Consider the following 25,853-nt stretch of genomic DNA (forward strand, 5'->3'; position numbering starts at 1 on the left):
TTTCCCAGAGTAGTATCTATATTAAAAGCTAATAATTGAAAAGGTGGTGCCAGAATAGCATAGCTTTAATGCAGGGCAGCAATCAGAGGTAGATGTTACAATAAATAAGCACATGAACTTTGGAATCACAAAGCATGGTTCAGACACTGACTTTGCAGCCTACTAATTTGGGAAAGATAATCAACTTAATTAAGCCTCTGTAAAATGCGAAAAAATAATGGTAATAATGCTGATCTTTTAGTGTTGATTGATTTATTATATATCAAAAACTTCTATAGTGCCAGGCACTGCTCTAAGTGGTACACAAATATTAATTCAGTTCTCATGACAAATCTATGAGTACGAACTAACGTCATTTCCATTTCACAGATGTGGAAGCTGAGTCATAGAAGGCTTAAGTAACGTTCCCAAAGGCATGTAGCTAGTGTAAGGTGAAGCTGGGATTTGAACCTGGCTGTTTGACACTCAAGTTTGTCTCTGCTCTGCTGACCCTCCTTGTGTTGAGGATTAAATAAATCAAAGTAAGCCAAGTTCTTTATGATGCCAGGCATTTTGTAAGCAATCAAAATATGTTGGCTACTCTTGTTATTATTACTATTATTCCTTGACAAGAATGTGTTCTAAAGCTACTTTCATGCTTCAGAAATGAACTTTTCTATACAAGAGTCAATATAAAACATGCGAGACATGATTTTGCTAAACCTAGTCACTAATTTACAAAGCCTGCATGGTTCTTAGTGCATAGATCTTACAAATATGTTGACTGTTTATTAAAATATCTTAAGTGGTAAACACAATGTTCACAGATCATCCTAATGGAACACAGGTCCTATATAATTTCACTGACACCTATGCTCTTTTTAATTCTTCCTGAGTGGGCTACAAGTTTTTCAATTTAATTAATTTTTGAATATCAAGAAACTCTGACATTCCTGTAATGAGATACTGATGGCAAAGGGAAAAAATTAAGAAGCTTATTGCTTTAGGAAAAAATGTGGTGCTGCTGTTCCACCCATGGGTTGTGATTTCAGTAGTCACCCCTTACGTGAGGTTTTACTTTCCATGGTTTCAGTTATCCACGGTCTGAAAATATTAAATGGCAAATTTCAGAAATAAACTATTCATAAGTTTTAAATTGCATGCTGTTATGAGCAGCAGGATGAAATCTCACATAATCTACTCCATCCCGCTGTGGTCAAGGAACCACTCCTTCATCCAGTGCACCCACACTGTCTACATCACCTGCCTGTTAGTCACTTAGTGGCTGTCCTGTTCTCAGATTGACTTGCTCGGTTTTTCAGTGCCGGTGTTCAAGAAACCCTTATTTTACTTAATAATGGCCCCAAAGCACAACAGTAATGATGGCAGTATATTGTTATAATTGCTCTACTTTATTAGTAGTATCGTTGTTAAGCTCTTACCATGCCTAATTTATAGAGTAAACTTTATCATAGGGTTGAGGCATAGAAAAAAAAACATAGTATCTATAGGGCTTGGTACTATCCTTGGTTTCAGGCATCCGCTGGGGGTCTTAGACTGTATCCCCTGCAGATAAAGGGGGCTACTATACTTACAAACTGGCGGAAGCTCGTACTCCACTTCAAGAACCACTCTTTCCCCGACATTCTTCAGCAAGCTGATGATCTCATCGTGGCGGAATTTGGCGAGGTTGATCCCGTTCACGGCTTTGATGTAGTCCCCTACATCCAGCTGGTCACTTCTGCAAAACAGACAACGTCGCTTCAGTGGACCCATCCTCTCCACAGGCCAGTCTGATGCCCTTTTCCATTTCCCCTTCATGAATAAGCATGCAGTCCCACTGGGCCCACGTGGCAGACATCCCCGCCTCCCAGGAGATGGCTGGCCCTGAAGGTAGGAGCCAGCCATGGGCAGATGAGTCAAAAGATCCCTTTCACTCCTGCTGTCTGTGATACCTTGTAAACCTTGCTCTGGGTCTGTTGCTGTCTCTGATTTTTTCCTAACCTTTTGCCTCTTTAATTTTAAATGCACTGTAAATAAAATTAAGAGAAACGTTTTTTTTTAGTTGCTTTGCCCTAAAAAGTTGGCATTGGATCCATATCCTAGACATGCTAGGTCTTTTTTCCTCATTCCTTCTCATTTTTGCTGCTTGCCTTTTGCACATTTCACAGCCTTTAATATCTTCACTGGGAGTTTGTCCAGGACTAAGGAAAGGGTCAGCTTATTTTGCTGTTTATTGCTTACAGCAGGACGGATAAAAAGAGTATTGGTGAAGAAGAAATTACAAAGCAAGTATTGGGTTTCAGTAACATTCTCACCTGTCTTTACCACCATAGAACTTCCGCTGCTCCTGGGCTGTTGGTCAGACTCTACTTCTAAACCAAGAGCCAGTAGCAAGACCAATAATGGGAGTTAGAACTCCTGCCAGTGATAAGGACCTTCGATCATATTTTCTCCCCAAATAGATATAGCTAATGCATTTATTTTATATAATCCAGTTCCAATCATTCTTCCTTCAGAAAGCGTCCTAGTCGACTGCAGCCCACAGCACGTGCAGTGGCTCGTACCTCAGGTCTGCTGACACTCACAGCAACTTCACTGCCTAGTGCTCTGCGATGACTCCTGTGTTGTTGCTGTTTACTGTCATGCAAGGCCATTACTCCTCTCAAACCTTTCATGTTTTTTATATCTTATCTCCCCCAATAGATTATAACCCCTGAAGGGCAAGGACTTTATTTTTAATTATTTTGATTTATTCCCTGTAAGATGGTAGTGCCTTAATGAATATTTGGTCATTTTTAGTACTCAATATAACTGACATAGCACTACTTTTAATTACAGCATTAATACAACTGACAATGCCAGTCCTCAGCTCCTTCCATTCACACTTGCTTCAAGGCTAGACACAAAGAAGCCTGGAGACAGGATGCCCTAGCATCGTGGACTGGCCATGACTCATATAAAAGAAAGGCTGTGGGTGTGGAAAAAAAGTCTTAAAAGCCTAAAGAAAGCAGACTGCAGTGCTTGTGTTCACATCAACCTCTCTTACAAACAACATCTTCCGATCATGGAGCAAATGATTGGATTAAGCTTATAAACTGTAAAAATAGGCTGATCGTTAAAAGTAATCACCATTTCGGATGACACTCTATAAAGCAAAAACTCTAAAATTTAACTTGGAATTATGTGGGTAAGAATACTGGTGTCCAGGATTTAAGGTACATTATCCTCACTTTTAATGAAACCTGATCATTCCAACCCTTCTTTCTTAGGTAAATTTCGAATGTATCTGCACAGCAAGCTCACCCCTGACCTGTATCCAGGACATTTTGCCTTTGGCAATGACTAGTGCAATTTGCAATTCTTGGAAAGAAGGGCAGGTGAGGCCTCCTCCTCTAAGCCTTCTGTCCTTTCAGAAACCATCTCTTTGTCTTGGTGAAAAGGAAAATCTCACAAGTAGGAAACTAGAGAAGATGTGGGACAAAGAAAACTTTTACTTAGAAACTGGAGGCTGGGTCCCCCACTCTTCCTAGGCTAGCCTTGTCCCTCTGGGGCTGTTCCCCCATATACGTTATAGGCTAGGTCCTCTGTTCCACATGTAGATAATCAGAGTTTCTCATCCCCACTGCAGCTTATCTGCTGTTTAGTGGCACATTTGGGGACTAGATCCATCTAGGCTTTTAAAAATTAAAAACCTTATGAGGGCCTGGCAGCTCTTGAGATGACACAGGAATCTCCCCAGTGACTTCAGCATAGGCCAGGACAGCCACGCAGGCAGTCCTGGGAAGTAGCTTCTGAGACATGCCCCACTGTGCTGCTGCTGGGATGTGCTGCCCAGCAGATGGCAGCTGTCATTTATTTATTGGTGACCTTTTCTGATGTAGATTTAATTTTTGAATTAATTACACCCAGTCTTTTTTTTCCCCAGATTTCCCTGAGAGGTAGTTACCGAGCAGCAATTCCTCCTTGCCGCAGATTAGATACCCTTGGCTTGCCATCCTTATCAATTCCTCCTGATACTGTCAGACCGAGGGTAGTGCCTTCCTTCTTCATCAGTTCAACGACCGTGGAGCCCTTGAATTCCTCTGTTAAAAGAAAAGCATTTGCCTTATTAAATGAGAGTAAAATCACAAATGTCATTTTGTGTGTGGTTAAGTGACTCCTCCCCAGAAACTCTTTCTACTTTTTCTTTTATGAGAACAGATATCTATGGCCTCTTTCCATTGTAACTTACAGAATATTTCATAAAGATGTGTATGCAGATAAAGCTGAGGCAGATATTCCATTAGAAGTTATTAAAATGGGTACCAGTGGGGCAGTTCGTTCCAGGTTGACAATAAATAGTCTCAATTGTCTCATGTACAAATGATAATATCGCCCTTTGTTTTCTGCCATTTTCAAGTGACTTTCTAGGTTTCTCTCCTTGTAACTCTAAACAAAACAGTTCAAAATAGTAAGGTAAGGAGTTAGAACAGAATTTTAAATAGTAATACAAACGTGTATAGTTCGGCAGCAGACTCCATGCTTATGGTACATGTCAGCATAGGAAGCCAATGACAGGAGAAGAATGCTTTCTACAGGTTCAAGAAAAATACCATTGACTCTCCACTTTTTTGTCTTTCAAAAAGGAAGTACAGGCCGGGCGTGGTGGCTCATGCTTGTAATCCTAGCACTCTGGGAGGCCGAGGCAGGTGGATTGCTCAAGGTCAGGAGTTCAAGACCAGCCTGAGCAAGAGTGAGACCCCTTCTCTACTAAAAATAGAAAGAAATTATCTGGCCAACTAAAAATATATATAGAAAAAATTAGGCAGGCATGGTGGCACATGTCTGTAGTCCCAGCTACTCAGGAGGCTGAGGCAGTAGGATCGCTTAAGCCCAGGAGTTTGAGTTTGCTGTGAGCTAGGCTGACACCATGGTACTCTTCTAGCCTGGGCAACAAAGCGAGACTCTGTCTAAAAAAAAAAAAAAGGAAGTACAGAATAGCCAGAGCAATCCTAAGCAAAAAGAACAAAACTGAAGGCATCATTTACCTGGCTTCAAGTTATACTACTAGGCTATAGTAACCAAAACAGCCTGGTACTGACATAAAAACAGACACATAGATCAATGGAACAGAATAGAGAACTCAGAAATAAAACCATATGCCTACAACCAAATGATCCTCAACAAAGCAGACCAGAACATGCACTAGAGAAAGGACATACCATTCAATAAATGGTGGCGGGAAAATTGGTTAGCCATATGAAGGAGAATGAAACTGGATCCCTATCTCTCACCATATACAAAAATTAACTCAAGATGGTTTAAAACTTAAACGTAAAGACCTGAAACAATACAAATCCTAAGAGAAAGCCTAGGAAAAACCCTCTAGAAATTAGCCTAGGTAAATAATTTATGATTAAGACCCCAAAAGCAAATGCAATAGAATAAAAAAATAGACAAATGAGACCTAATTAAACTAAAAAGTTTCTGCACAGAAAAAGAAATAAATCAAAAGAGTTAATGAACAACCTATAGAATGGGAGAAAATATTCATAAACTATGTGCCCAACAAAGCACTAATATCCAGAATCTACAAGGAACTCAAACAACTCAGCAAGAAAAAAATAACCAAACAACTTCCTTAAAAAGTGGGCAAATGCCATCCTCCAAAGTGAGGTATCACAAGAATGGAAGAATAGGCAACACATATACGCGCCATCAAACTGGCACTGACTGATCAACACTAAGGTGCTTACATAGTAGTAGTATTCTTTGGGGGCAGGGGGTTGGGGGTGGGTAAACTCACAACTAATGAATGTGATGAATGTTGTAGGGGGGGAAGGGCACGTCTCAAATCATGGTTGGGATGTGGCAAAGTCTTAACATGTAACCAAAATGTTTGTACCCCCATAATTTCAAGAAATAAAAAAAAAAATTTTAAAAAGTGGGCAAATGATATGAACAGGCATTTTTCGGAAGAAGATATATAAATGGCCACGAAACATATAAAAAATGCTCAACGTCACTAATCATCAGGGAAATGCAAATTAAAACCATAATGAGATATCCTATTCCAATTAGAATGGCCATTATTAATAAGTCAAAAAATAGATGTTGGTGAGGATGAGTGAAAAGTGAACGTTTTTACACTGTTGGTGGGCATATAAGTTAGTTCAACCTTTATAGAGATCAGTGTGGAAATTTCTCAAAGAACTAAAAGTAGATCTACCATTCGATTCTGCAATCCCACTACTGGGTATCTACCCAGAAGAAAAGAAATCATTGTATCAAAAAGACACTTGTACTTATATTTTATTGCAGCACAATTCACAATTGCAAAGCTCTGAAATCAACCTAAGTGCCCAGGAACTGATTAGTGGACTAAGAAAATGTGGTATACTTATACCATGGAGTACAACTCAGCAATAAGAAAGAATGAAATTATGTCTTTTGCAGCAACTTAGATGGACCTGGAGGCCATTATCCTAAGTGAAGTAACTGAGGAATACAAAAATAAATGCTGTATGTTCTCACTTAAGTGGGAGCTAAGTATGGCTATATAAGGCACATAGAGTGGTATAATCGACATTGGAAACTCAAAAGAGGGGAAGTTAGGAGGGGATGAGGGATAAAAAAATTACCTATGGGACACAGTGTACACTACTCAGGTGATGGGTACATCAAAAGCCCAGACTCCACACCACTATACAGTATATACATGTAACAGAATTCAACTTGTACCCCCTAAATCTATTACAATTAAAAAAAAGTACAATGGCTCATGTCATTCTTGCAGTGTATGTTACAGTATGGCAAGGCAGGGTTGGTCCTTAATATTTCTGGGTAACTGCCACAAATCTCTCATTCTCTACTTATAAAATTTAAAACTCTCATGGATCTTGTGGGGATAATATCTATACACCAAGAGGGAACACAAATATTTTGATTTTAGGCAAAACAGAAGGCACAAAGACTAAAAGAATATCCTTCCTTTCAGAAATAAAAATGAGTAGAGTCAATATTTACCTATCCAGAGGCTAATCATGATAAATACTGTTTTATTACAAAATTCTCTGTGATGTTATTCCCCACTCTGCATACACACTTTCTGAGTAGGAATGGGGGAAAATTGTCCAATTTTCCAACTCCTCCTGAACCAGGTTATGAATTTCAGAGGTGATGAACTTCTAGAACATCAAAGACTCACATTCATATGAACAAACTAACTTGCTTTTTCAAAGTCAAATAAAAAAAGATTATTTGCATACCTTGGCCCTTTCCTTAATTACATATACAGTTAATTATAATTTCAAATATCTCTATGAATGCTTATCATAAAGGGTTTTAAATTGTTGCTGCTAGTATATTATTCCACTGGCCGGTGAAAAAATCAAGTCATGTTAGGTAAGGAAATAATCTCTCATCTGAGGACTTGGGGAAAGGAGGCAAGGCGCGGCAGACCACTCATTTCCTCAGCGATGTAGAGAATGTCACTCAAGACAGTGGTTTCAAGATTGCCGGTTCCTGTGACTTTAGTACCCTAGCACATACCATCACTGGAAGCCTGCCTTTTCAATTTTTTTTTCATTTTTAGAGACAGGATCTTGCTGTGTCATCCAGGGTGGAGGTTGGAGTGTGGTGGCACCAACACAGCTCACAGCAACCTCAAACTCCTGGGCTCAAGTGATCCTCCCACCTCAGCCTCCTGAGTAGCTGGGACCATAGGCGCAGGCCACTGCTTCTGGCTTGGAAGCCTACTTTTTCATGGCAGTCTCTGACACTATATATATGATTTGTTACTGCCTTTTAAAGTAGAAGCCAAGGAAGGGTCTTTGAGTGTGTATGATATCAGCTTCATTTACTACATTTTGTATGCAAGACCAAACAAAAATTAAAATTCAAGAATCAAAAGCCGGCCATGCTCAGTGGCTCATGCCTGTCATCCCAGTACTTTGGGAGGCCAATGGTGGAGGATCGCTTGACGCCAGGAGTTTGAGACCAGCATAGGTAACATAGGAGGAACCCATCTCTACAAAAAAATTTTTTTTAATTAGCCAGGCATGATGGTGTGCACTTGTAGTTCCAGGTACTTGGGAGGCTGAGGCAGGAAGATGGTTTGAGCCCAGGAGTTTGAGGTTACAGTGAACTATGATGGCACCACTGTACTTTCACTTGGGCAACAGAGCAAGACCCTGTCTCAATAAACAAACAAACAAAAATATAAATATTCTTAAAGTTCATAAAAGTACAGGACCTTTTACATCACTTACCAGAAGCATTGGCAACAAAAGCCTATCACTGTGAACATTTCACCTGTGCCCCTTAAAACAAACAAAAAAAAACAACCCCCAGAAATCCCACGAAAACATACATAGGCCCAACTGATATTTGAAGACATCAACTCACTAAACAACTCCTATAAATCCTTGTTGGCAGAAGGCTAGGTATAAAGTATTTAAAATAAAGTTAATTAAGTAACTCAAATGACAATAGATGATGGTGACCATTCATATTACAGAGATGTAATGTGCCCCCAAATTTTGCCCAAAAAAGGATTCTTTGTATCTTTTTTAAATATGCAGAGTAATCCTGTATATTTAATCATTTGATCATAGATCTTTATTTCTAGAGTTGGAAGCATAGTTTTTTAAGTGCCTGTCTTAAAGGTCAATCAGAAATTCACAAAGAAGCAACTTGAAATAATAATACCAGGCATGTGAGAGGTAAGTTTCAATTCATAAAAACTTTACTCCTACTCAGGTTTTTGAGGACATGCTTCCTGCATAAAATGGGATACCAGTACGCAGGTACAGCCTTGTGGGAGGTGGACAACGTCGTTTTTTCCAGAAGAAACCCAGGTCCTTCCAGACTTCTGGCTGAATCTTGAAAATCTAGAAAAGCTCAATTCCTTTAGTTTCATTTGATCTTTGTTAAAATATAAATCTATTATCTGGCTACTTTTTAAACCATTAATAGTCAATTACTCTCTCATTTAAAAATATCTCAAATATTTTCCTAAGAGCTATTTTTAACAATGTAAAAGAAAGAAAATATTCATGCATCAGTTAATTGAGTAATTTGTGCATTCATTGATTCAAGCATTTATTGAATGCCTACTATGAGCCAAACAATAAAACTCTTAAGATGGAAAAAGTTAAGGCCATTATCCTCAAGATGCTTGCTCATAGCCTAGTCACAAAGGCAAAGTCACAAACTGCCAGTGTGAGTCCGGAGGAAGGCAGCCACAGAGGAGCCAGTCCTGGCAACAGTGTGAAACAAAGGCTTGAGGTTCCAAATGCAACATCTATTTCACAGTTTGTCTTCTGTCCTATCTGCTGTACTTACCCACCAGGATTAGCTGAGCAGAGCAGACCAAAGACGGAATATAAATTAGGCAAAACTCAGGAGTAAAGATAGAACATTGCTGCAAGAAAATTTGCTGAATCACAAGAATGTTAACTACCAATAAGTATCTCTGGTCTCTGAAGGATTGACTAAATCTTTAATGGGTATTTCTGAAGGGGGGTGGGAGAGAAGAAGCAGTCTGGAGAGGGAGGAACCTTCTGGAGTTTGCTTTCTGCTAACTTGCAATCTCCACTTGACTAATCAATCATTTTGTGTCTTTTTTGGTGTTTAATGTCTGCATAATGACCTAATGGCAAAGAGAAATGAAGACAGATGCATTCATTTGCATGAGTTCACTTATATATCAAGGCTTACTGAACAAACACTGCAGTAAAACAGCAGTACTTGGGCAAGTCAATACATACTGACAATTTCTTTCTTTTGTGATTTGAATTGCAAATATCCCTCCCCAAATTAAGAGGACCTTGTAGCAAGCATTGTAGTCTTCAAATTAGCAAGCAGCACAGGGAACAGATGATGTCCAAGTATCGAGGAAAGAGATGGTTCTGGTTTGGATGTTTTCCTTAATCACCATATTTAATTATGTTAGAAAATAAATTGCAGGTTTACATCTACACCATTACTTATTCAACATAACCAGCAAGAATCCCACTGATAGAATGGAATTTAGTTGTTTGCTGTTTTTCTTTGGGTTTGTAATTCAATCTTTTTAATTACTGAACTCCAAAAAGTTTTAAGAAAGTAATAGTGATGCTTAGTGAAAACAAATTATGAAAAAGTTCTTACAAACAAATAAGGAAATTTAAAAACATAGAAGGTTGCAAAATTACTATGCAGAAAACCTTTTCCTTTATATAGACAAAACATAGCCAGTTAGAGGTTATCATGGAAAACCCCATTTACAATAACCGAAAGGTAAAATTCTTTGGGGAAAAAACCCCCAAAATGTGCAAGATCTATATGAAAAAACTTTAAAGTACTTCTGAAGGAGATAAGATCAGAATAAATGGAAAGGCATCCCATTCATTCATTCAATAAAAATCGAGCACTTATTATGTGCAAAGCAATGTTCTAGGCATTGGTGATACATCACTGAACAAATGGATAAAACCCCTGCCATCTAGAAACTAATATTCCAGTGGGTAGCATAATTTAACATCAAAAGTGTGTCAATTCTCCCCAGATTAATCTATAAAGTTAACAGTATTAATAAAAGTGCCAATAGAATTTTTTTTTGGCACAAGATATATTTTATATTATTGCAAAAATGGAACATGTATCCTTGCAAAGATTCTGTAAAAAACTGTGTTCCCAAAGTATGTGAGCTTGATGTTTGACATTGCTATGAAACAAAATAGAGAACCTGCCTAGGAAGCCTCCCTGGAGGTGGTGATGGAATTATGACTGGACATCACACCACCAATCACACCTCCCATGCAAGAGACTATAAAATGAACTAGCCCTCTGGAAGCAGGGACCTGGGGTGGGGAGGCTGGCAAAGTCCCCAGTGTTTGCCTCCCAAAATTGGTCAGAGTCTGGACCTGCTTGGACATATAAAACACCAAAACAACAAAAAAAAAAAACCCAAACAAATAAAAAAACAAAAAAAGAAAAGAAGTATCATAGGCACAGGGCATTCAGAACCCATATCAGACTATCTCATTGTTTTCTAAAGCTGTTTTTTTGCATAGGATAAAGGTCCAGCATAATGACCTTGGTCTGGGCTGTACATCCCTCATGTCTGGAAATTCTTGTCTCATTGCTTATTTAGAAAGTGTAGTTAGGCTTAGACAGAAAAGGAGCATTTACCCCTAATCTTTGCCACGTCCCTAAAACCCAAGAGCTAAATGAACAGGAAATGACAACGCAGACAATTGTAATAAAAGTTTCTGAAAGAGGGAAGGCAGACTCGAGTGATAATTGTAACAGCCAGTGATAAGGGTTCTGACAAGAGTAAAGGGTGCTAGTGGTGCAGCTGGGAGGGTCCCTAATCAGTGTGCGCAGGCAGTGCTCTGGATAGCTCCTTCCAGAAGTTATTCCCGAGCTGTCTTAAAGATAGCCTTGGTAAGGCACCTGGAGAAAGGAGAGGTGTTAAAGGCAAAGGAATAACAAATGGTGGGAGATTACATGGGTTCTGGGGAAAGCAAGTCCTATAGTTCAATTTACAGTTTTCTCTACGCTAGCTGCAAGTTAGAATTACCTGAGGAGCTTTTAAAATACTGATGCCTGGGCCACCCCAGACCAATTGAATAAGATAGGCACTAATGGGACATTGGTAAAACAATTAAACTTTTAATTTTGAGATAATTATAGATTCACATACAGTTGAAAGAAAAGAACATAGAGATTCCTTGTACCCTAGTTGTTTGCTGAATACAAGGTTTGCCGATATTTTCTCGCCATCTGTAGATTTTCTATTCATCTTAACGAGGTCTTAACATAGAGCAAACATTTTTAATTTTGATGAAGTCAAATTGACAAATTTTTCCTTTATTGGATCATGGTTTTGTCAAGTCTAGGAACTTTTGGCTAAACTTTAGATCCTGAAAATTTTCTATTATGTTTTTCCTACAGTTTATAAATAATTCCTACAGTTTTCATAATATTATGGTTTATATTTAAGACTGTGATCCAATTTTTGAGTAACTTTTTATATAGGGTTTGAGAATTTAGTTAAAGTTCTTTTTTTTCCTTTCTTCCCCCACTTTTTTTTGGCCTACAGATATCCAATTACTCCAGCACCATTTGTTGAGTAGGCTACTTTCCCTCTATTAAATTGCTTTTGCATCTTGTCAAAAACCAGTTTAGCATAGTTGTGTGAGTCTGTAATAAAGTAGTAAAGTAATAAAGACTGTGTGGCATATTTTCTGGGTCCTCTGTTTTGTTCCACTCCTCCATCAATGCCACACAGTCTTCATTACTGAAGAAACTATATAATACATTTTGAAATTGGGCAGACTGACTTTATTTTTCTTTTGAAAAATTATTCCTTTGTCTTTCTATATAAATTTTAGAATAATCTTGTCTATAGTTACAAAATATTTTGCTGGAATTTTGGTAGGATTTGTGTTAAACCTGTCTATCAGTTTAGAAAGAATTAATATCTTTACTGTGATGAACCTTTCAGTCCATAACCATGGTTTTATCTCTCCAATTATTTAGAACGTCTATAATTTTTTTAATCAGCTTTTATAGTTTTCAGTATGTAAGTTCTGTATATATTTTGTTAGTTTTACATCTAAGTATTTCATTTTTTTGAACAATTGTAAATGGTATTTATTATTAATTTTAATGTACATATATTCATTGCTAGTATATAGATATCCAATTGATTTTTGTGTATTTACCTTGTATTCTGTGCTCTTGATGAACTCACTTACTAGTTCTGGGAATGTTTTCTTCTTTGTGAATTCTTTAGGTTTTCTATATAGACAATCATGTCATCTGCAAATAGGGACGGTTTTATGTCTTTATTTTTAATCTATATACGTTTCTGGCTGAAATTCCAGTGCTATGATGAATAAGAGTGGTGAGGCCAGGCACAGTGGCTCATGCCTGTAATCCTAGCACTCTGGGAGGCCGAGTTGGGAGGACTACTTGAGCTCAGGAGTTGGACACCAGTCTGAGCAAGAGTGAGACCCTATCTCTACCAAAAAGAAAAAGAAAAAGAAAAAAGAGAAATAAAAAAACCCCAAAATATTAAAAAAAAAAAAAAGGAGTGGTAAGAGTGAACATCCTTACCTTATTCGTATCTTATGGAGAAAGCGTTCAGTGTTTCATCATTAAGTATTATGTTAGCTGTATGTTTTTTGTAGATATTCTTTATAAAGTTGAGGAAGTTTCCCCCATTCCTATTTTTATGAGTTTTTTGTCATAAATGGGTTTGAAGTTTGTCAAAGATTTTTGCATTTTTTTTGGTTATTTTTTTGAGACAGAGGTTGCAGTGAGCTATGATGCTACCACTGCCCTATAGACTGGGTGACAGAGCAAGACTGTCAAAAAAAAGGAAAGGAAGGAAGGAAGGAAGAAATACACTATTGATGAAAACTCCATACTATAAGCCACAGATTTTGAAATGCTGTTGTCAGAGATAGAGTTTTGTTCCCTGCTGTATCATCAGTGTCTAGGATGGTGCCTGGATCATTAGCAGGTCCCAACCCAGGGGATTACGACGGGGCGGTGAGCACTGGCTCGTGGCCAACAGAATTATTGCAGGATGGCACAGAAGCAACATGGTAAAGGAGCAGAACTCGCACAGGACCTGACAGTTATTTCCCTGAGCTTACTTGGTTGATTATTTTTACCCATGCCTTAGCCAGGGGACCGGGGCCCATACCAGAATACTTTAGTTACATCTGTGTACTATTGCAGAAAGATATCATTGCTCACACTACGGTTTTATCCATAGATTACTTTTAGTGGTGCCACCGGGAAGTTCATCCCCCTCAGGAAATAAACAGATGCTTTTTCCAATACTCATTTCAAACTCCTCCTAACATCCCCTGGTTCAGCAAAGCTGTGGGGATCAAAGCCGGGTTTCTGTGATGAACTGCAGCATTTTTCACTCTCCCCGCTTGCCACCCACACTAGCAGAGAGGTCTTTGGGCACTTTCCACCTCTGTGTAGTGACATGAGGGATGTACTAGAATTTTTCTCATCCCCTAGGAGTCTGAGCATAAATTAGATGGGCGCCAGGGATGTACACCTCATAAATATTACCTGGCACAAATATTCATGTGAAACAAAATTATGATAGGTATTTATCTTATGCAGTGATGCGGAGGAACGGATTCATATCTGTATGTTGCTTGGAGCACTTCAAAAGAAAGGGGATATACAATATACAATAACAAATATAAAAATCTGTGACCTCTGAAAATACGTGATATACATCAAGATTTTTTAAAAAAAATAGATAGCACAGAGATACTGACTGTCTTTTTGGTATAACTGATTCAGATATCATGTGTCTCCTAAAGCATTAAGTTAAAAAAAAAATCACTGCTTATAAAATATGGCTATACTAGAATTCTTTCAGCTTCCACTTCTCCAAAATCAGTTATTTAATTGTCAAATTTTTCTATCAAGCTTTCCAATGTCACAACTTATTAACAAGTTACTTAGTTTTTCTGGATCTTAGTTTCCTTACCTTTAAAATTGGGATAACAGTATCTACCCTATGGGGTGTGGTGAAGGTTAAGTGACAAAATTCTTTTAAGGAACTTATAATAGTACCTGCCACATAGTAAGTGTTCGATATATGTTAGCCATGGTGTTATTGTTATCTTTACTGTTATTATTTGGATGTTGGAAAATTCCAGGTATGTAGATTGCCAATCTTCTTCTGTATTTTGATTGTTATAAGACAAAACAATTAGCAGTGATATTTAACTGTTGGTGGAGTCAAAGACTACTTTGAGAATCTAATGAAAGTGGTAAACCCTCATCCCAGAAAAATTTAGTATATAATTTCAGGGGAATTCATGGGGAAACCCCCCACCCCAGGATCTATCCATGTACCTTACTTAAGAAACCCTGACCTAGAGGATCAGATTTGAACAATGTAACAATCAAAGAACATCCTATGCTAGGATGACTGTAATTTGTGTGCACATCAGGTAGGGATTGTGGAATAGTGATTAGTGCCTCAATCTATCAGTCAGGTATTCCTATGTAGTCATTTAACATTATATTTTAAATAAAATCATGATGTAAGATATCAGAAACAGGAAGTGGCTCACCTCAGTGAAACCTCCCCTCTTCCTGCACACATTGGCCGGAGTGGTGGATTTTCAGATGTAAGAATCCACAGGGACCAGAAAATGGCACTGGGCAGAAGACCTAGTGATAACACTGACTTCAAGAGCCCCACATCATTTTCCTTTAGGAAAATTCTCCATCTGTAATTTTCACTTGTAATTGGTTGTAACCACATTTTCAAAATTATTGACGTGATTGAAAACTGGATTTTCCAAGTTAAACTTAAGTAATTGGCACAGCCAACTTTGAAATTACCCTGATCTTCAATGTTCCCTTAGAGACGTTAACTACATTCTTATAGCTACTTATGGACTGTTTTGATCCAAAAATATTTTTGAACATCTAAGATTGTGCTAGGGGTTAATATTTCAGAGACCAACAATCACTGCCTCTACCTTTCTGCAGTTCACATTCTACATGTTTAAGAGACAAACACCTATACTAATAATTTCAACAAAGCATGGTTAGTCCACAGTATGGCCTGGGAGCCTGAATGAGAATAACTGCTCAACCTGGAGTACCAGGAAAGTCTCCTGTAGGCTATAGACGTGTATTTAGAAATTGAAGTTCTTCTTTAGATGAAAGTAGGATATTTACTTGCAATATTACTATCATTTCCACTTAACAGTTGGAGAAATAGAGGTACCAAAGATTGCTTAGCAAATCAGTGAGATATTTTGGGAGGAAATCTTTCCTTCTTGCATGTCTTTTTGGGTATCCTTTTGGTCAGTATCTTATGTTGAATAACTGTTTAGATTTTAAAAAACTATACCGATTATGCCAGGATTAGAATGATCAGAACTTTTGGTCTGGGAGTCCAGATGAACAACAAGGGAGATGTGTCTTGTGCAGCTGGGTGGATGAGAAGGAAAGAACACTCTGGAAGTGAAGAAAGATGCTGAAACACACAGATGTCAGGTGAGGCTGCACTACAGCTAGTGAGAGCTAGTCATCAGCGAGTTAGGTAGGTTAGCTAGTATTCAAGAGAGGGGGCAAAACACTTAGGGGCTGTTGCTTCTTCAAACACAACTGAGAGGACAATGCTTGGGGTCCCATTATGCCTGAAAGGAAAATGGAAGGAGGATAAGCTTCAACAAGAAATCAGACTTCTTAAACAATTAGGGAAAGTGGGACTTAGAGCTACATTCAGTTGGCCCCCTTCTTCTATGAATACCTAAGTACCCATGAATCTAGCATGAGCGAGACAACCTGATTGAATAGAGAAATTAAAATGAAGAAATCCCTGATACTTTTTAAGATTATCCATCATTTTAAAGCTTTATACTTTTCAAAATGTTCTCACGTTGATGAACTAACTTATCTTTCAGAACAACTCTGTGAAGAAGATAACACTACCATTTTACAGATTACGGAAACTGAGACTTGCAAATTAGGGTCCTTAGTACATGAAATTGCCACCTCATGTAACTGAATGCTATCGATTTTCAGACTCATCATAAAGTAACTGCTAAACACCGGAACACAAGAATGTATACATGAAATACCTATTGAGAACAGGGCTGAAAAATAAGGCTGGCCTTAGGCAGATTCCAAGCTACTAGGACAACAGTAAATCAGTCTACCTCATTTTGTTACAGACGCCTGTGTGTCACGGTATTTATTTGACTTTCCCTTGTTTTATGAGACTTGATCCATTTCAAATAAAGGAACAGATGGAAAACTAATAGAGTAATCACTGCTGATAACCGAGAGGCAAGGCATCCGGGGAGCCCTGTGGATGCTCTGTGGGGAAGCCAGGCACCTGCTGCAGTGAGTCTGAGTTTGATTAGAGCCCTACTGAGACCAGCTGGAGCTCAGAACTAGGGGAGGCTGTGCTGCCTACGTCAAGGACGGTGCTCACATCCTACTTTAGGCTTCCTCTGCCCTAACAAGGAGGTAGCATTCTCTCCTGGTCTTTTCTTCTGCTCCACCTGAGAAACAATTATACTCTTGTACCAAGGAAAGTTTCCGCATTAGGGTGAGCAGTAAGAGAATGAGCAGATATTGTCACCACTATTTTCTCTTTGGCTCTGTCCTTTGTATTGGTACTTTAATCATCACATATAACACCACCTTACCCAAATATAACTGTCTTCCAGCCTTACTCTGAGTTTGGAATGTTTCAGTCCTTTCTATTCACCCGTCCATCCACCTGTCCATCCATATTTCCCCTGAATATCTATTGATCACTTGGTAAATGCTAGTCACCTTGCTATCTACCAATAATGATATAGAATTAGTCCCCGCCCTTAAGGAATTTATATTCTAGTAAGAAATACAGACCTTAAGGAATTAAAAGTCATAACAATATGATTAGTGATGATTAGCAAAACAAAGTGTTAGTCTGGGGCTAACTTGGGACAGCCACTTGAAAAATATTTGCAAATGGTTCATTATGCCCTGGAAAAACCAGCCATATTGCCTTAGGTAAGTCACTAAACCCTTGCTGTGCCTTAATCTCTGAACTGTAAAATGAGAGAACTGCACTATATGGTTTTAAAAATTACCGTATTTCATTGACTTCAAGATGCCATCAGTTGTAAGGCACATTGTTACTTTATTTACCACTAAAAAAGAATACGCTGCCAATTAAATTACAGCATAATGCTTTCTTATCATTAAGATTTTTAAATTTTATACTTATTAACAAACTCAAAGTGAATACATGAAAAGGAAAATGGAAGTGAAATAAATTGCTTAAGGTATTCCTACAACTTCTCCACATTCACCTTCTGAACCAGAGTCACTGGTGTCCATATTTTCTATGTGATATTGTTCTCTGGGTCATAAAGAACACTGATGACACAGCATGTCTTAGAGAGTGCTCTGTTATTGTCTCCCGGATTTTCTTCCAAGCTGCTTGAGACTTACTTGGTGAGTTATTTTTTTGTGTGAAAAATTACTTTATGAAGCCTTAAGAAGCACTGAGTATAATTAAACTGTAAACCAGGATTAGACACAATTTAATAATAATTCAATTCCAAAATAAAAGTTGTTGTGAGACCATAACATTTCCTAGCACTTAATATTATATATTGTGCTAATTTTCTAAAACAACTCTGAGGAGCCCATCTTTATAATAGATGGAGTATTTATGAAAAATCTGACATCAGGTATATTTGGGGTGTGTGTGTACATATGTATGTGTACCCTTGAACAACACAGAGGTTAGGGGCACTAAACTCCTGCACAGTTGAAAATTTGCATGTAACATTTGACTCCCCCAAAATGTAACTATTAATAGCCTACTGTTGACCAGAGCCTTATAGACAACATAAACAGCCAATTAACACATTCTGTATATTATATGTATTATATACTATATTCTTACAATAAAGGAAAGAAAATGTTACTAAGGAAATTATAAAGAAGAGAAAATATGTTTACTATTTGTTAAGTGGAAGTGGATCATCATAAAGGTTTTCATCCTCATGTTCACGTTGAGTAGGCTGAGGAGGAGGGTGGAGGGTGGTTTCACTGTCTGAGGGGTGGCAGAGGCAGAAAAAAATCCCTGTATGTATTCGTGGACCCTCTCAGTTCAAAGGGCCAGATGTTTTATACACACACACACACACACACACACACACACTCCAACATTATATGAACTAGAAAACAGAGGTGGTATATCTTAACAGGAGTACTAGAGTGCAGTGTTTGAGACTTGGATTTATATTAATAAATGCTTTTCAACGTATGGGGTTTGGAAAAGGAGCAGATATCTTATTTTCAAAACCTGTAGTTTTTCTCAGGATTGAAGTCAAAATCATTACTGCCACAGAGGAAAAAAAGGAAGCTTTTCCCACTTTGTTTATCTACATCAGAAAGTTCAGTATCCCTGAGATAGGAACCATTGCAATAAGAAGGGAGTGAAAAGAGTTTCCCAAAGGGAGATTGTTTGTTGCTGAATTACACCTACTGCCCTGGTCATAGGGTGTAAACTTTGCATTTCCCAACCTAATACTCGGTAGCCCCAAGACATTTCAGTAAGGGTTCATCATAAACCATACTCCACTCATGAAATAACCTTGTCTCCCACTGAATTTCCTTCTTTCTTTCTTGGACTTCTGCTCTTTATCTTTCTTCAAGTCTGTGCTTTTCTCCAGTTGCTGTATCAGTGTCTCTGATTTTTAAGTTGAAAGTAACATCTTTCCAAAGGCAGTGGGATTCATACTCTTTCTGATCTTTCAGCTTCCTCACTTTCTTCTTGATTATAGGCAACTTCTTGGTACCTACGAAGACTGTCGCATATTTTGCATACATTACAGCATTCCATTTCCTTTCAATTGAGCAAAAAGACTTCTTGTCATTTGGAGAAAAAAAATCTCAGTGGTAAATCTGTGCTTCTTGTCCCCATAAACAGGTTTAGTGCAAAAGATGATATTTGCACTATAGCCAGTTCTGGAAAAATTAATATTGCAATTCTCCTCCTAATTCCACCCAGGGCATTGTGAGGGTAGACCTTCCATAACCATTGGGAAATATGAAAATGTAATATTTGTCATAATCTAGACATGAGACTATGTGGTGTTGTGAACCTCAATTGACATCCTAAGGAATTTTGATTTGGCCCAGATATGATATGAGCATTGAATTGTATCTTCTCGACAAAATGCTCAGCACAAATGGCTGAAATGGGTGGCTTGCTCAGCCACAAATGTTACACTGTTTTTGGAAATCGAGGGAACTGGTCCTTCTGAAACTATTAATAGCTGTGTTCTTTTCAGTATCATTTGGTAATGTTCAGTGACACTGCAAAATCTCACCCAAAATGTAGTTGTATGACTGTTTGGCAACTGATTGTTTCATTCCCACATGAAAGGCTGAGAGCTACCATTTCACAACCTGACCCATTCAGTCCCCCCAGATCCTGCTGGTCACCAGTGCTCACAAACAGGTCCAGATGTACAAAAAGTCTGCAGACATTTCTAGAAGAGGTCTTCTTTCAAGAATAAACCTCAGAAGAACTACCTTAGTAAGATCCATTGCAAGCCTAACCTGTGACAAGAGATGCACGACAACATTCGTGTGCCCCTCCACGAATCCTGCCTCCCCTCATCATCTCTGTGGCCATGTGAATCCAAAAGGTCAGCATCACTTGTTCCATTGGGCACAAAATAATTAAGTGATTCTGTGGTATCTGGGCATGTTAGACTATGTTCTGAGCTGCTGTTGTCAAGACTGAGGTGGATCCAGAACAATCTATTAAGCACTTTGGGAATGAGCCACTTTGAGGAAATTCATCAGTGACACAGAATTCATCTTCACTGCTAGAATAGAGAGAACTCTGGGACTGTATTTGGAGACATGTTGGCACAGTTTGGAGAAGTTGGGTTGCTACTAGGTAGTAAATGCTCACTGTCTGTACTATTTGGTATTAGAGTCTGATAATGTCCCAAGGTGGCAAACACAGGTCCAACTGGTAGGGAAGATGGATGCTGCTCTGAATTACACAACCGAGCAGGTTCTGGAGGTAAGACAGACAGCCTGCGAAGGCATTGTGCTGACCACAGGTTCCAAGGGACTGTGTTGACATATTGCATCTACAAGATTAATAGTACTTATAATTCCATCTGTGTACTTCTCAGCATTACTCTGGTCTTCAGCAATCTGCAGCACACAATGCAGTGTTTCATTGAGTCTACCATGCTATTTGTTGCCTCGAGAGTATCAATTTTCTTTCTCTGTTCATCATCTTTGCAGTTTTGAAGCTTGTCATCAAAAAGCTTTAACTGTTAACTTTAACTATTTAACTTGTTTAACTTTAACTATTAAGATTTGTAGGTAAGCATCAGCCTCTACAAGTTTCTTATCAAAGTCTTGGATGCTGGGAAGAAACCCTGAATTCAAGCTCCCAGAAGGCATTGGGAAGGGGGCAGGGAGAGCATGACATTTAAACCCACAGTCTGGCCCCAGGCAGGCAGCAGGGCCCCAGGGACTCAGGGGTAGGAGCTGGCCCTCCTCCCAGACCCTCAGGGTCTATTCACTCCACAGGTGGCCAGCAAGAAAATCATTCACCAAGGCACCCATGCTCCTCCTTCCAAGGCAGGGAGCTGGGGATTTCTCCTTAGTATCACCCTTTTCCCACTTCCGTGAGATCCTCACTTGGCAAGTTTTGATACTTCTGCTTTTTTGATCCTATGGGAAAGTATCAATAGAACATTTTAGATAACAATGCATATTCCTTCCTCAAATGGTCCTTAATGGTTTATTTCCTGAAACTTCAAGGAGTTACATTTATCCAATCATATCACCAGGAATTGCAACCAAGTAAGAGCATGCACAGGCAATAATAATGGCATCACAACTTCTGCAGGTCTAAGAACAACTGTAAGATGCATTCCAGTTTCACAGTTGTTAAACTGTGTGTACGTGTGTATGTGACAGGGGCAAGTGGATCATAGGATAAATGAATACAGTATGTTCTTCCAAATTCCACTCTCAACCGAGGTTCTTAAGGTACTAAAGGAAGATGGAGCCAAACAGGCATAGCCCTAGGCCCTGGGTCCCACCTTCAGCTACTCTTGTCAGTTTTCACTCTTTTTCCTCCCTGTGAGATTTTGAAAGGAAGTTTCTACTGCTAAAAACAAGCATGAAGCCCTGCCAGGCAGCAGGTATAGCCATTTCCATAAGTCGATAACACTAATGCACAGGGTAAGCTACTGTCTTAAATTCCTGGGACTGGTGCTGGCACGACTTCTTCCAGAGTCTTGAGAGGGGGCCTAGCAATGTATTCACACCATCATATGGTTTTGTTAAATTTAAGAACGATCTTTCTATTCTTTTTTTTTAAAGAGCTCCCTCATCTCAAATTGTAGTAATGTTTTAGAAACCTGAATACCTAGATCTTCCTCTGATAATATAATTTTATATCCATATAACATTTAAGTTGGCTAGTAGAGTCACATACACTTGATTTTCACAGAAAACCAGAATCCTAAAGATGAAAAAAATCTAAAGATTTTTGAGGTTAGATAATTTGCCTAAGGACACATATCAGGCAAATAATTTTGCTAGAACTTAAACCATGTGTTCTAACCCTAAAGTCTATCTCTTTTCCACAATATTACTTTGGTTAACATGGACCACGAGTCTTGGCTTGACCACATTGCCAAAGTGACTCTTATCAAAAAAGAGATCTGACTTCTAATTAAAAGTTCTAAGACTATTTTTCTTTTACTTTTTGAATGCAAATATGAAATGTTAAAACAAATTATAGTTCAAGTTGACTGTGAAAGTCACTTTCACACAATGGGGGAAAGAATATTTTCTGATTTGTATTGAGTAAGTGACCTGCCAAACCCTTACTTGTAAGGCCACACAAGTTCTAGAGAATAACAACTTTGCGTTGAAATTCCAGAGAAATAATCCTCGCTGAGTATCTAAAGAAAAAGGCTCATTCTCTTTTTGTTTTGTTTTGTTTGCTTAATCTTTGTTAAACTCCATGATATATGCACACATAGGAACATATTTTTCTCATATCTGAAATCTGGATACATATTTCCTGCAAATATATTACTATTGTCTTTATTTTTTCCATTACATATTTTCCTTTCATAGATTCTTCATGTGGTCTGAACGCAATATCCACTGTTGTTATCAAGCATAAACAGAACAGAGGACGGTTTCCCTTTAAAAGCACAATGCCCTATAGATGCCTTTAAAAGTCATTAAAGAATATCTCAGCAAGCCCATGAGAGCATTACAATAATTGCTTCTCTTTCCTAGGTGAAAAAGGACATATCTGTCAACTAAAGAAGTGCAGAGGCAATTAACACCTTAATAATCCATGGGGAAATTGCTAAAATTGAAGAAATAACAGGGATGCTTCATGGTTATTGTATTTCTAATATTTAGTTACCAGCATGGGTGTAGAGTTTGAATTCCTCTGTCATTCCCATTTATTCTCCCCAGCACAACAGGGCCAGGAGCTAGGCATGGGCATGACACAGGGTATATTTGGGTGAGGCACATATGGATCTTTGGTCACATTTTTCAGAGGCTGAATGCAGAAATACAGCTGGCACGCGCACTTATGAAATCAATATGCAAGGCTACGTATGTTTTAAGTCAATAATTTCTCAGGCATAAAAAACACATTTCTGGAGTCTGTGCTGCTATCCATAAAACTGCCTTATCAGTTCTCCTCCAGGGCTGGGCTACTCAGCAGGAAGTTTCTATTTACTGGGCCTCTGTACAAACAGCGGAGGCACAGGAATGAACTGAGGAGTGAATCACACAGGGAAAAACCCTCGTATGTCAGCAGCAAGGTCTAGCCAGGGCTAGAGGCCAGTTCATCATTTCTCCCTTTTCTGGGAGATGCTGGAGGGCCTATATGGAGTGCAGTCTGGGAACACAAACCTGGTTAGGGTTTTGAAAGACAAAGAAACAATAAACAGAGCTTGGGCCCCCTTTCCTTAGGAGGAGATAAGACTGCAAGTTGTGGTAGAGGTAAAATGTATTTCTTTCCTTCCTTCCACCCCAACCCCAAGAATGGGTGTTCTATGAGGGACCAGGGAACTCTTAGAGCTCTCAGAGAAAATCATCCTATATAGGATGCTCTAGCTCCCATTTTTACACAGGTGAAATCAGGTGAAAATGAAAAAAAGACAGCAAGCCAAAAGAAAGCAGCGATGAACCCAGGAAGATGCTGGCGGAGACTGAAGGAGGAGGAGGAGGCAAATGGTTCCCCTTGCCCGGTGACTGAATCGTAGGTGACCTTCAGGGACGTCTGGCTCAAGACCTACATCCCTTTGGTCTTCTTTGCTCTGTGCTAACAGCCACCATGCAGTACCTGTCTGAATACCCCCAGCGTGAGAAAGTCGTCCTCGCAGAAAGCCGCCCCTGCCTGCCTCCAGGCAGCGTCAATGGCTAATAACCGATGCTCACTAAGCACTTCACAGGTACTAGGCCTGACCTCGTGCGCCAGGGGCACAGGCTCCACCGCCGTCCTCACGCTCTCTAAGTCTGACGCTCAACGCCCTTGTGATGTCCCTCCTCTTGAGTGTGGGCAGGACCTGTGACTTGTATCTAACCTGAGGAATGTGGCAAAGGTTCCCAATATATGTTGTCACGTGTATGTGACACATATGAGACTGTAGGCCCACCGCGCTGGAGACTTCCCTCCCTCTCGGGCTTTGAGGACGCAGGCAGCCGTGTCGGGCAGAAGGAAGCCCCTGGCTGACAGCCAGCAGGAAACTGACGCCCTGAACTGAATTCCGCCCACAACCTGAGTGAGCTTGGACGCAGATCCTTCCCCAGTCAAGCCTCAGCTGACACTGTAGCCCTATCTGGCGCTGGATTGTAACTTTGTGAGACCATGAAGATGACCAGATAAGCTGTGGCTAGAATCCTGCCCCACAGAAACTGTGACGGGACGAGTGTGTATTGTTTAAGCTGCTAAATTTATGGCACTATTGTTACACAGCAATAGATACTAATATAGATGCTTTATGTGTATTGACTCATATAATCCTCATTACACTCTCAGTTCACAGGATGGGAAACCTGAAGCATGATTAACAGCAGATTAACTCCACACGGTGGTAGGAGGTGAGGCTGGCATTCAAATAAAGCAGGCTCGCCGCAGCGCCTGTCTTCCTAAAGAGTCCGGTATGCTGCCTTTCTGGACTTCTTAGAAAGTTCTACTTCAGTTGCTTCCAAATCTGATTTCCTATAACTTACCCCAATAGCTCGAGCTAAACATCCAAATGCAGGTGCTGATCAGATTAACTGAATGGAGCAGGCCGTGAGGGACACACACGTGCAGGGTGTGGACATGAGTCAGGTGAAGGCCCACAGGTGTCGCCTCACAGTGCTCACTGGCCAAACAAAATGCATCTGTGGGCTCCCTCAGCCAGTGGGATAATGCTGGCTGGGGCCCTCTGGCACTGGAGTTCTAGTTCTGCTTCAGATTTTTTTTCCTTGAATTGAAGTCTCTGAAAATCATAACCGTGCAGAATAAATAACAGCACAGCCTGAAGCACAGTTAGGAACCTCCTAGCCCTCGGTTACTTAGCGAGGTAATGGTATGAGTCCCACGACCCCACCTCTAATCACGGGTACCCGCCAGTGAGGACTGAGATAGTTCTGCAGTGTGGATGGATGGAGACCATCCACACCCAGAGGCTCCTGCTCACCTCACACTTTCTGGATACTTCTGAGCAGAGGCTCGATTGGCCACTACAAGTCTTTGCATCTCATTCTCAGGAAGGATTCTCTCTACCACCTTCTCCCTTCACTCATCCTCAGGATTCTGGTCAAAATTCATATTTATCTAGGGTTTATGAAAGCTCCGCCAGCCCTGTGACCTTAGACAAGTGATTGTAGCTCTCAGAACTTCAGTTTGCTCATCTGTAAGAGGGGAACTCTCAAAACTTATTTCCTGATGCTGTTATAAGGAAGAAATAAAATGATTTTTATAAAAATGGCTAGTCTAATAAATACTTGGAACCCAATATGCAATGAATGGCAGCCAGTACTCTTATAATTATCCATAGCTCTCTCCTCTCCCCACCTCTCTCTCTCCCTCTTTCTCTCTCTGGATGAGGTTACTCATACGATTCTTCCATTCTTTTTATTCTCTAAGCTTTGGCTTAATATCATTCAACCTCTTCATTCTCCTTTAGTGTTTCTGTTCATTTGTCGGCGGAAGACCCAGATGCCTTTCACTCCCTTTCAAATGACCTGTTTCCACACTATAAATCAACACCCACTTATCCATGTATGGACAAAGTGCAGTTTGGGGGTTGTCAAAATTATTTCTTCCG

At 39.4% G+C, this 25,853-nt stretch overlaps 1 protein-coding gene and 1 pseudogene across 11 annotated transcripts in view; both read right to left on the reverse strand.

The window, feature by feature from the left end:
* Positions 1–25,853, reverse strand: part of GRIP1 (glutamate receptor interacting protein 1) — a 620,258-nt gene that overhangs the window by 131,464 nt on the left and 462,941 nt on the right. For all 11 annotated transcript variants that reach the window (XM_069491632.1, XM_069491629.1, XM_069491628.1 and 8 more), the window contains exons 3-4: positions 3,929–4,064; positions 1,575–1,720 (exon numbers count right to left, since the gene is read on the reverse strand). In XM_069491632.1, the coding sequence (XP_069347733.1) occupies positions 1,575–1,720; positions 3,929–4,064 (282 nt within the window). The remainder of the gene's footprint in view (positions 1–1,574; positions 1,721–3,928; positions 4,065–25,853) is intronic.
* On the reverse strand, positions 19,042–20,928 carry LOC138396916 (oxysterol-binding protein-related protein 9 pseudogene; annotated as a pseudogene).

This window comes from Eulemur rufifrons, chromosome 16 (assembly GCF_041146395.1).
Source record: "Eulemur rufifrons isolate Redbay chromosome 16, OSU_ERuf_1, whole genome shotgun sequence".
NCBI lineage: Eukaryota > Metazoa > Chordata > Mammalia > Primates > Lemuridae > Eulemur > Eulemur rufifrons.